At 41.0% G+C, this 12,837-nt stretch overlaps 1 protein-coding gene across 1 annotated transcript in view; it reads right to left on the reverse strand.

The window, feature by feature from the left end:
* Positions 1–12,837, reverse strand: part of EFL1 (elongation factor like GTPase 1) — a 556,540-nt gene that overhangs the window by 436,381 nt on the left and 107,322 nt on the right. Inside the window, exons 9-11 of the mRNA XM_073618573.1 lie at positions 10,960–11,036; positions 10,731–10,867; positions 1,965–2,087 (exon numbers count right to left, since the gene is read on the reverse strand). Of these exons, the coding sequence (XP_073474674.1) occupies positions 1,965–2,087; positions 10,731–10,867; positions 10,960–11,036 (337 nt within the window). The remainder of the gene's footprint in view (positions 1–1,964; positions 2,088–10,730; positions 10,868–10,959; positions 11,037–12,837) is intronic.

Raw genomic sequence — 12,837 nt, forward strand, 5'->3', positions numbered from 1 at the left:
TCTCATCTACTGAACCAGTGATCCCAAGGAAAGATTTCTGGCAGCAACAGAAACTAGATACGGGTTATTTACAAAGGTGATACATTTCCTTTACAATAGCTAAGGACTTAATAATTCTTGTAGTACAAGTGGAATTTTGGCAGAAGCCCCAGACATTAAAATCAACATGACATTCAAAGATAAAATAGAAAGTTCAGCTTATATTTAGCAATTTTCATGTGCAATGGGCCTTCAAAGCTAATAAAGACTGTTTATTTCATTTTAAACAGAGTAAGGAAGATTTATAAAACCCGTCTTTTGGCATTTGTTCCACTGGGAAGATTTTCCTTCACTCCCTGTCCCATAGCCAAAACAAAAAAAAAAGAAAGGAAATCCATCCAAGAGGAGGGAATCCCTGGTTGTCACCAGAACTAGTGTCCCAATTGGACGATTTCCTCTGTTCTGGTGACAATACAAAATTCAGAATTTTCTTTCTCCCAGTGATACCAGCAAACAGGACAAGCGGAGATGTCAAATCCCCATAACGAGTGAAGGGAGAGGAGCGTATGAACCACTGTAGAAACCCCAAGACACCTGCCAACATCCCAAATGCAATCAAGAAAGAAATTACCCCAGCGTGGACTTTATAGGCAGGTTAGGGTAGTGTGAAAAAGTAATACAAGGTATAAAATATAAGAAAGTTTATTCTTCACATAATATAAAAGTACCAAGCCCACCTTACGAATTGGATGCTTGTTTTGTTATTTTATCATCATGCTATGCTCTTATGTATTTTATTGTCCCCTACTTTTATATTAAGTGACGAATAAAGTTTCTTATATTTTATACCTTGTATTACTTTTTCACACTCCCCTAACCTGCCTATAAAGTCCACGCTGGGGCAATTTCTTTCGTAATCCCCATAACGAGGGTAAGGACAGCAATGAGAACCTGAAAAATGTTCTAACCCCTCTCCACTCTACTTAGAAATGAAAATAAGTTTTGCCTTTTTTGCCTAGTTATACATTTAAAAAAAAAAAAGGATAAGGCTGGTCATACATGGAGCGAATTACTTTCCTGCAATGTCTATATCCCACATCAACATAGACAGTGTTCATGCAGGAATCCTTCCTGGCGGGCGGGGATAGCTGTTCCCTCTGGGAGAAGACAGTGATAATGACTAGTGGCTATAGCAGCTGCTAGCGATAATCGCAAGAGAATCTGGCAGGCTGGTTGTACCCATGTTGATCAATTGATCAACTTGGTACATTACATTCAGCCTGCCCTTTAACGGTTTGAAATAAGATTTACTCTCCAAATACAGAAAGGCTTATTCACAGTAAGAGCTGTGAAAATGTGGAATTGACTTCCTCAAGAACTGGCCCTGTCCAGCTCAGTAGATTGCTTTAAAAAAGGCCTGGATTCTTTCCTAAATGTACATATTATAACTGTATAATAATATTTATAGGTAAAGTTGATCCAGGGAGTATCCGATTGCCTCTTGAGGGATCAGGAAGGAATTTTTTTCCCCTGCTGGAGCAAATTCGATCATGCTTTTCTGGTTGTTTTTTTTTTTTTTTTTTGCCTTTCTCTGGATCAACTGTGGTTATAGGATTTTTTTTGTTTTTGTTTCCCCCTTCTTATTGGTTGAACTAGATGGACTGGTGTTTTTTTTTTTCAACCAGACTAACTATGTAACTATGTCTGTCTGGCTGCAGGGAAAAAAGAAATAAAACATTTCCTTGGTTATTTGATAAAGCTGGATGAAAAATCTACTCTGTAAGACATCAAACCAGCCACTGGGGGGCACTGTTCCTTTAGAATCAATGGCAGTGTACTTTTCTCCTGATTACCCTACATAGAAGATATCAATCATGTGCAACCTTTACCAATCTAAAAACATATTTTAATCTATTAAAACAGAAGGATATTTTTGGTTGAACAGAAGAAAAAAAAAAAAAAACACACTACAAAAAAGAACTCACCATCTTTGAGCTGTTGTGTCTGGGGGAGCAGAGAATCAAATCGCCGGGAACCTGAACAGAGGAGCTTTTCAATTCTCTCTGCAGAGATGTCCAGGGGGCTGGGAAGCTTACTGCACACCATACCTTCAAAATATCCGGTCAAGGACAAATACAGCAGGCCATTTCAACAGAGACAAATAATATCAGCTTTGAACATCCTAAACTGGTCCCCGAATACATACTGACACAAGAAACTGCCAACCAAAACAAATAAAACAAAGTTGTCCGGCAGGACCAACAGAAATCCATAAAAAAAGGTTTGTGTAGTCAAGAAATGACCCAAAGAAAGTAACTGTTTAATTATGGAAACAGCCTGGCAGTAGCTGCACTTTCATCCAGACTGTGGATTGGCGTGCGGCTCGGATTTAGTGGCAGAGAATTTATATTTTAATAACACCAGCTGTTAACACAGACTTCAATCATTCATTTTCTAGATAAGTGCGGAAAATCCACTGTGCCAAATAGAGAGAGAAAATGTGTCTAACCTTTGTTGGTTGCAGCCGCAGCCAAGATATTACGATTCAAATGATGTACTCACTTGTAGCTGGCACACGCTGGCCTGCACCATGGATATTATATAGGCAGACATAAAGCACATGCATAGTGTAGACAAATCTGTTTGATGTGCCCTGGGCTGGGGAAAGGATCACCGCAGTTACTAACTTCACTATGATAAAAGGGGGGGCAAGAGGAATTTCCAGTGTTTATATTACAGCTCCAGGGGGTCTTGGCAATCGGCATAAAATAATACATGTGTTTCTCCAACTACGGGTTCTGATTTAAGAGTTACAATTACAGTGTTGCTCTGCAGTTTCTAGTCAAAAAGGTCTCAAAAAACATAAACTGGACTATTATTGTATTAATGATGAAAACTTAAAGCATTTGTTAACCTAAAAAAATATATATATATTGATCCTGTTCCCTTAAAGCATGTTATACAGCACAGTGCTTGTGCTGTGTCATTTGGCCCCTCCTATCACCTAAAATACCTGGCTGATCCTGCCTGGCTATACCCTCCTCCCTGTTAACTGACCACAGTTTATCATGGCTGCTGAGCCCTGACACTGCGGTCAGTTTACGCGCCTCTGTCATGCGCAGCTCTCCTGTCTCTCCTCTGTCCTCTCTCCCCTCCCTCCCTGCCTGCCTGTCAATCGTGTCAGTGCCCGCCCCCCTCCTGCTGCTGAGGTTTCATTTAAAGTTTCATATCATCCTCTTTAATAATCCTGTGTGCCCTTGTCTGAGTTTTATAAAAATAAAGCAGTTCTTTACCTGTTTTCAGAGCACTGCTCACATGAACCTCCGCTTCTCTCCTCCTCCCCTCCTGACAGACGTCAGCGGGGAATCCTCTGCCCCGCCCGCTGCAGCTGTCAGATGAGGAGAGCAGAGAGGGGTGGGTCATGTGAGCGGCGATCAGAGCTATGAAAAACAGGTGAAGAACAGCTTATTTTTTATAAAACACAGACACAGGGGCACACAGGATTATTAAACAGAGAGGATGGTATAAAGTGGCTTAACAACCTCTTTAAAAAGAGTAACTCAACTCCTTTGGGTGATCTATGTATATTGCATTTGGAACGGATTCACAGTGTTATGTTATGTCACAGCCTTATTCCAAAATTGATTAAATTCATTATTTTCCTCAAAATTCTACAAACAATACCCCATAATGACAACGTGTATGAAGTTTGTTTGAAATGTTTGCAAATTTATTAAAAATAAAAAACGATAAAAAAATCACAAGTACATAAGTATTAAAGCAATAATAGGGTAAGTAAGCGCTAGTCATATATTAAATAAGCAGCTGGCACTCGTAAAGGTGAGTATACACCCTTCAGTAAAAAATCTGATAACAACGGAAGTGCAGCGCTATGTACAGTTGTGCTCATAAGTTTACATACCCTGGCAGAATTTATGATTTCTTGGCCATTTTGATTATGATTTAAAAAGAGTAAACACAGTTGATTGATAATAAATGGCTTTAATCAAAAACTAACCATGAATGAATGAAAAGTTTTTGTGTTATCATTCATATTCTATGAAAAATTGCCAAGAAAACAAATTATTCCAGGGTATGTAAACTTATGTGCACAACTGTAGTATTTAGTGAATGTCCATATATTGAATAGATAAAAAATGAAATAATAGTCCCAAGTGTAATCAATCCTATTGGGCAAAAAGGTCTTTGATAAGTTCCAAAATACTGTGAAAATAAAGCAGCATATACAGTGGGGCAAAAAGTATTTAGTCAGCCACCAATTGTGCAAGTTCTCCCACTTAAAGGTGAGAGAGGCCTGTAATTGTCATCATAGGTATACCTCAATTATGAGAGACAAAATGTGGAAAAAAAATCCAGACAATCACACTGTCTGATTTGGAAGGAGATTTTTTGCAAATGATAGTGGAAAATAAGTATTTTGTCAATATCAAAAGTTCATCTCAATACTTTGTTATATATCCTTTATTGGCAATGACAGAGGTCAAACGTTTTCTGTAAGTCTTCACAAGGTTGTCACACACTGTTGCTGGTATGTTGGCCCATTCCTCCATGTGGATCTCCTCTAGAGCAGTGATGTTTTGGGGCTGTTACTGGGCAACACGGACTTTCAACTCCCTCCAAAGGTTTTCTATGGGGTTGGGATCTGGAGACTGGCTAGGCCACTCCGGGACCTTGAAATGCTTCTTACGAAGCCACTCCTTCAGTGCCTGGGCGGTGTGTTTGGGATCATTGTCATGCTGAAAGACCCAGCCAGGTTTCATCTTCAATGCACTTGCTGATGGGAGGAGGTTTGCATTCAAAATCTCACAATACATGGCCCCACGTTCATTCTTTCATGTACACGGATCAGTCATCCTGTTCCCTTTGCAGAGAAACAGCCCCAAAGTATGATGTTGCCATCCCCATGCTTCACAGTAGGTATGGTGTTCTTTGGTTCTTTGGTTGCAACTCAGCATTCTCTCGCCTCCAAACATGACGAGTTGTGTTTCTACCAAACAGTTCTACTTTGGTTTCATCTGACCATATGACATTCCCCCAATCCTCTTCTGGATCATCCAAATGCTCTCTAGCAAACCTTTAGACGGGCCCGGACATGTACTGGCTTAAGCAGGGGGACACGTCTGGCACTGCAGCATCTGAGTCCCTGATGGCGTAGTGTATAACTGATGGTAGCCTTTGTTACGTTGGTCCCAGCTCTCTGCAGGTCATTCACTAGGTCCCCCCGTGTGGCTCTGGGATTTTTGCTCACCATTCTTGTGATCATTTTGACCCCACGGTGTGAAAATCTTGCATGGAGCCCCAGATCGAGGGAGATTATCAGTGGTCTTGTATGTCTTCCATTTTCTAATTATTGCTCCCACAGTTGATTTCTTCACACCAAGCTGCTTGCCTATTGCAGATTCAGTCTTCCCAGCCTGGTGCAGGTCTACAATTTTGTTTCTGGTGTCCTTCAACAGCTCTTTGGTCTTCACCATAGTGGAGTTTGGAGTGTGACTGTTTGAGGTTGTGGACAGGTGTCTTTTATACTGATAACAAGTTCAAACAGGTGCCATTAATAATGAGTGGAGGACAGGTGCCATTAATAATGAGTGGAGGACAGAGGAGCCTCTTAAAGAAGAAGATACAGGTCTGTGAGAGCCAGAAATCTTGCTTGTTTGTAGGTGACCAAATACTTATTTTCCACCATAATTTGCAAATAAATTCTTTCAAAAATCAGACAATGTGATTGTCCGGATTTGTTTCCACATTTTGTCTCTCATAGTTGAGGTATACCTATGATGACAATTACAGGCCTCTCTCATCTTTTTAAGTGGGAGAACTTGCACAATTGGTGGCTAACTAAATACTTTTTTGCCCCACTGTAATTATAGCTTACAAAGTCCAGAGTGTTACATAGTGCGCCTTATCTGTGGTATCCCTCCACCATTTTATGCACTCACCAGAAATCAAGCCATCAAGAGCATTATATCAATATCCTGGAGCCTGGCAGCATCTTATTCAAAGTGGTAGACAACAGGGAAAACCTAGAAGAAGACTGGGACTGTACAAAATAAAGCTCACCCAAGGGAGCTCAAGTAATGCTTACATAGTGTAGTATTTATTAAAATCAAATAGCTGCAGCATAAAAATAAACAGTGGCCAAAAGCAGAAAACTTACAAAAGATGGCCGCCACTCCCAGCACAAGGACACGGCGGCAATGGCGTCAGTGTGTAGGCCCCTCCAGATGCAGTTTGTGCACATGCACGTTCCCAAGGATTTGTCTATATTACATAAGTATTCACAGCTTTTGCCATGACACTCAAAACTGAGCTCAGGTGCATCCTATTTTCACTGATCATCCTTGATATGTTTTTTACAACTTGATTGGAGTCCACCTGTGGAAAATTCAGTTGACTGGACATAATTTGGAAAGGCACACACCTGTCTATCTAAGGTCCCACAGTTAACAGTGCATGTCAGAGCACAAACCAAGCCATGAAATCCAAGAAATTGTCTGTAGACCTCCGAGACAGGATTGTATTGAGGCACAGATCTGGGGAAGGTTAGAGAAAAATGTCTGCAGCATTGAAGGTCCCAAATGAGTACAGTGGCCTCCATCATCCGTAAATGGAAGATGTTTGGAACCACCAGGTCTTTTCCTAGAGTGGGCCGTCTGGCCAAACTGAGCAATCGGGGAGAAGGGCCTTAGTCAGGGCGGTGACCAAGAAGAGTTGGTCACTCTGACAGAGCTCCAGCATTTCTCTGTGGAGAGAGGAGAACCTTCCAGAAGGACAACCTTTTCTGCAGCACTCCACTAATCAGGCCTGTATGATAGAGTGGCCAGACGGAAGCCACTCCTCAGTAAAAGGCACATAACAGCCCACCTGGAGTATGTCAAAAAGCACCTGAAGGACTCTCAAACCATGAGAAACAAAACACTCTGGTCTGATGAAACAACTCTTTGGCCTGGATAGCAAGTGTAATTTCTGGAGGAAACCAGGCACCTCATCACCTGGCCAATACCATCCCTACAGTGAAGCATGGTGGTGGCAGCATAATGCTGTGAGTATGTTTTTCAGCAGCAGGAACTAGGAGACTGGTCAGGATCAAAGGAAAGGTGAATGCAGCAATTTACAGAGACATCCTTGATGAAGACCTGCTTCAGAGCGCTCTGGACCTCAAACTAGGGCGAAGGTTCATCCAACAGGGCAACGACCCTAAGTCCACAGCCAAATTAACAAAGAAGTGGCTACCGGAACAACTCTGTGAATGTCCTTGAGTGGCTCAGGCAAAGCCCAGACTTGAACCCGATTGAACATCTCTGGAGAGATCTGAAAATGACTGTGCACCGACGCTCCCCATCCAACCTGATGGAGCTTGAGAGGTCCTGCAAAGAAGAATGGGAGAGACTCCCCAAAAATAGGTGTGTCAAGCTTGTAGCATCATACTCAAAAAGACTTGAGGCTACAACTGGTGCCAAAGGTGCTTCAACAAAGTATTGAGCAAAGGCTGTGAATACTTATGTACATGTGATTTTTTTTTCTTTTCTTTTTTTTTTTATAAATTTGCAAAGATTTCAAACAAACTTCTTTCACGTTTTCATTATGGGGTATTTTTGTAGAATTCCGAGGAAAATAATTAATTTAAATCAATTTTAGAATAAGGCTGTAACATAACAAAAGGTGGAAAAAGTGATAACACAAAAACTTTTCTTTCACTCATGGTTAGTGTTTGACTGAAGCCATTTATTATCAATCAACTGTGTTTACTCTTTTTAAAACATAATCAAAATGGCCAAGAAATCATAAATTCTGCCAGGGTGTGTAAACTTATGAGCACAACTGTACATAGCAGTGCACTTCCGTTGTTATCAGATTATTTACTGAAGGGTGTATACTCACCTTTACCAGCTGCTTATTTAATATATGACTAGCGGTTACTTACCCTACTATTGCTTTAATATTTATGTACATGTGTTTTTTATCGTTTTTTATTTTTAATAAATTTGCAAACATTTCAAACAAACGTTTTCATTATGGGGTATTTTTGTAGAATTCCTAGAAAAATAATGAATTTAATCAATTTTAGAATAAGGCTGTAACATAACAAAAGGTGGTCAAAGTTATGCACTGTACATTGCAAGGATTTTTACTACTTCAGCACCAGAAGATTTTACCCTCTTCATGACCGGGGCATTTCTTGCTAATCAACACTGCAATACTTTAACTGGAGATTGTGCAGTCATGCAAAGATGTACCCAAATTAAATTTATATAATTTTTTTTCACACAAATAGAGCTTTCTTTTGGTGGTATTTGATCACCACTGTGTTTTTTATTTTTATATAAACAAAAAAAGATTGAAAAATAAAAATTAAAAAAAAAAAAAAGTTTTTTTATTTTCTGCTATAAAACAGATCTAATAAAAAAATAATACAAATCAAATTTCTTCATAAATTTTGATTAAAATGCACTCTGGTAGGTAAGTGTATATTGATTGGTTTGCGTGAAAGGTCTAGGAATGATGGTATTATATACTGGAATTTTTAAATTTTTTTTTTACTAGTATTGGCGGTGATAAGTGGGACTGTAATAGTGCAGCGGACAATCTGACACTAACTGACACTGGGTGGGAACTGACATCACCAGTGACAATAATACAGTAATCAGTGGTAATACTATACACTGTCACTGTACTTAAGACACTGGATGAGAAATGGTTAAAGTGGTTCTAAAGGCACTAATACTGCTTTAACCACTTCCTGCCCGTAGGACGTCACATGACATCATGGACTTTCAGTGCTTGTACAAGGATGATGCCGCTACAGGCATCACCCCAATATCTTTGTTTTTCAGCCAGTGATTCCTTGTCAAGTAAAAGCCATAGTAGAGGCTAATTAGCAGCTGGATTACTTTTACAGGCAGTGGGAGGGGACGTTCCCCCCTCCGCCCTCCTCCCACCACTCCTGTGCAATCAGGGAGCTTGGTATTCAATCTGGCGGTGCTGTCAGGTGATCATAGAGCTGGCCATCAACCGGATGGACCCCGGCCATCTCTATGGTCCTGGGAGGCCGGGAGCGACGCAGATCTAAACACTGACTTTTTTTTTTCCTGAAAAGCAGAGATCAATGCTTTTCCCAGGGTAGAGGAGAGACCCCAGATGTCTCAATAAAGAGGACCCAGCATGCCTTATTTCTATCACAAGGTATGTTTAAATTTCTTGTGATAGAAATAAAAGTGCTAAAAAAATAAAAATAAAAAAAATAAAAGGGACAGTGGGTTTTTTTAAAGTACCTCCGTCCCCCTGTGCTTGCACGCAGTGGTGAACATATACGTAGCTCATGCCCACGATGTTCGCACCACACGTGAGATATCACCGTGAACGTCATAGCAAGAGCATTAATTCCAGGGCTAGAGCTCCTTTGTAACTCTAAACTGGTAACCTGTAAAAGATTTTAAAGCGTCGCCTATGGAGATTTTTTAAGTACCGGAGTTTGGCGCCATTCCATGAGTGTGCGCAATTTTTAAGCATGACAGGTTTGGTGTCTATTTACTCAGCGTAACATCATCTTTTATATTTTACCAAAAAATTAGGTTATATATTGTGTTTTGTTGCATATAAAAAAAAAAAAAATGTTTGGGGATTCTGAGTAATTTTCTAGCAAAAAAAGATAATTTCTACATGTAGGAGAGAATTGTCAGAATTGGCCTGTGTTGGAAGTGGTCAATAATCATTAATAAAGAGTTAAACCCTAGACAGTACAGAATGACAGCAATTGTGCTGAACTCACAAAAGCTGCCACCTATACCTGCAGATGATGTCTCCAGAGTTTAAAGCTTGGGTTAAAAGGTTGGATGGCATTTTCTGTCACTTGACAGTAGAAGGGGTGGGGGCAACTGGGGAGCAACATCCCTGAGAGGGGACAGATAAAAGTAAGCAGGAAGAAATTGTGATGGAGCCAGGAGAGATGCATATAGGGATTAGAGTAGCTCTTTGCTGTGGGAACATATCCGTCCCTCCATTCCATGCTCATGTCAATGGTTCTGGGGACACAGGGGAATTCTAACTAAGAATAAAAGGTATATAATACCATTTATAATGTAATGTACTATACATTAGTTTAAATTTTCTGTTTTTATAACAGGTTGCCTAATTAATAATTCACAACCCTGCTGTCTACATTTCCTTCACAATAAAGAACATCTTAGGAATTTGAAGATTAAAGGAGTTGTAAAGGCAGAAGGTTTTCTTTTTATCTTAATGCATTCTTTGCATTAAGATAAAAAAAACCTTCTGTGTGTAGCAGCCTCCCCAGCAACCCCCAATTACTTACCTGAGCCCCATCTCTCTCCAGCGATGTCAATGAATGTCTAAGCCGTCTGGGATACTCCTCCTGATTGGCTGAGACCCAGCAGCGGTGCCATTGGCTCCTGCAGCTGTCAATCAAAGTCAGTCAGACAATCAGGGGAGAGGGGGGCAGGGCTGGGTCAAGGCTCTGTGTCTGAATGGACACAGGGAGCTGTGACTTGGCTCGGGTGCCCCCATAGAGAGCTGCTGACTGTGGAGGCACTCGATAGGAGGGAGGGGCCAGAAGCAGAACCAACTGCACAGAGCAGGTAAGTATAACATGTTTGTTTTTTTTGTTTTTTTTTTTTAAAAACAACAAGTCTTTACATTCTTTAAGTTGCTCTTATCCATTAAACCAAAATGAATGTCCTTTGCTCATTACACAAAGCTCATCAAGAGGATACATAGCACAGCCTGAGATATGGGAAGCCACTGACTGAAAATTGCATTCACATGGACTTTGGGGTCAGTATGTCGTGACTCACGAGGACTGATTTTCAGGCATAATGATTGAACTATTTTGTCTATTTTCTCTTTCTCCCTAAAAGAAAAGAGCAGATATAACAGTTACACAAGAAGATACAATAGTATGTACAGACATTTTCAGCTAGAAATACTTTGTTCATCACTGACCTCTTCATGACAGCATCATACAGACTCCATATGTTATCCAATATAAGCTGCACAAATAAAGGTTTCTTCCCCTTGCTCTGTAAACGAGGAAATTAACAGAATTTAAAGGAAGAGTAAGGCCGATTTCAATGAAATACATATTTTTATTTACTACAGCAAACTATATTAACCTCATTATTATTATTATTATACAGGATTTATTCCATATGTGCCGCAGCAAAGAGGGTGGGTTTTACCAACCACATGCTGCATATACACATCCATGGACGTCCAAAGTTTCTGTGCTCACTGCATGCACCTAGCACAGTGACCAAGCGGTCATCGCCAGATCCTGGTCTCTAGTAATTATAAGGAACCAGTCACATGATTAAGCATCCTTCCAGCCCCCCCAGACTTAAAGACCCAAATAAAGGGACGTCAGGGCTGGGTGGGGAGTAGTTAAAGCAAATCTGTGCATTGCCATTCAGGACACATCCACATGTACACTATATTACCAAAAGTATTTGGACGCCTGCCTTTACACGCACATGGCATCCCAGTCTTAGTCGGTAGGGTTCAATATTGTGTTGGCCCAACCTTTGCAGCTATAACAGCTTCAACTCTTCTGGGAAGGCTGTCCACAAGGTTTAGGAGTGTGTCCATGGGAATGTTTGACCATTCTTCCAGAAGCGCATTTGTGAGGTCAGGCACTGATGATGGATGAGAAGGCCTGGCTTGCAGTCTCTGCTCCACCCCAAACTCACTCATCCATGTCTTTATGGACCTTGCTTTGTGCACTGGCCCGGATTATGTGGTGGGTTTGATTTTCATGGGTAGTGCTTGGCCCCTTAGTTCTAGTGAAGGAAACTTCTTAAAGCGGAGTTCCCACTGTTAAAATTTTTTATTTTAGGATGCATATCTTTTGTTTCTAAGGCTTATTTAGAGCACTCACATTTGTGTGCTTAATCGACGCCCGATTGCTGATTTCATAGAGGAATATATCTTATATTCCTCTTTCCTGGCAGTTTCCATAGTGCTTGTGGGCACGTGAAGCCCACAAGCACTATCTTCCGGGCTCTGGTGCAACTGAGCGACCAGCATGCACCGCCCGTTCTCACAGCGCTGTACACTTCTGACGTTGTCATCACAACGGGCGTCGTCGTCAGAAGTGCCCACCCCCATTGTGATGGCAACGAAGCCCTCAGCGCTGCCTGGTGACTCCTGGGAAATGATGACAGACCTTTTTTTCCAAAGGTTGTTATTTGTATTTAATGCAGCTGAATAATGTAAAAAAAAAATTTATGACTGGAACTCCGCTTTAAGGCGTCAGCATACCAAGATATTTTGGACAATTTCATTCTCCCAACTTTGTGGGAACAGATTGGGGATGGCCCCTTCCTGTTCCAACATGACTGCGCACCAGTGCACAAAGCATCTTATACACAAATCAATATTGAACCCTGCTCTTTCCCTGCATTGCAAGGAAAGAAAATCCAGCAGATCTCCGCTGACAGAATAGAGCTCTGCCTTGTTTACAGAACAGAGCTCTGTTCTGTGTCTCTCCTTGCCGATCAGCGGGTGCCGGCAGACATCCATTGGCCGACACCCGCTGATCGACTTGTGCAGTGTCTAATTACAGCACAGCCGTGGAGCTGGCGGAGTGCATGTCCCATACCCGGAAGTGCCAGACCACATACAAGGTATATAATCCAGCTCAGGAGAGCCTCCTTGCCACCGTCTATCCGATTTGGTTGGCAAGCGGTTAAAATAAAGAAAAAAAGCCTAAAGAAGAAAATGTATGCAGCCATCACATCTAAGAATTGGTAAGCTGCAATATAATAAAAATTGTTTTTGAGTTTAATAACACTTTAAATAAGGTATCCATGCTAGTTGTAATAC

This window comes from Aquarana catesbeiana, linkage group LG03, assembly GCF_042186555.1.
Source record: "Aquarana catesbeiana isolate 2022-GZ linkage group LG03, ASM4218655v1, whole genome shotgun sequence".
NCBI classification, from domain to species: Eukaryota; Metazoa; Chordata; class Amphibia; order Anura; family Ranidae; genus Aquarana; species Aquarana catesbeiana.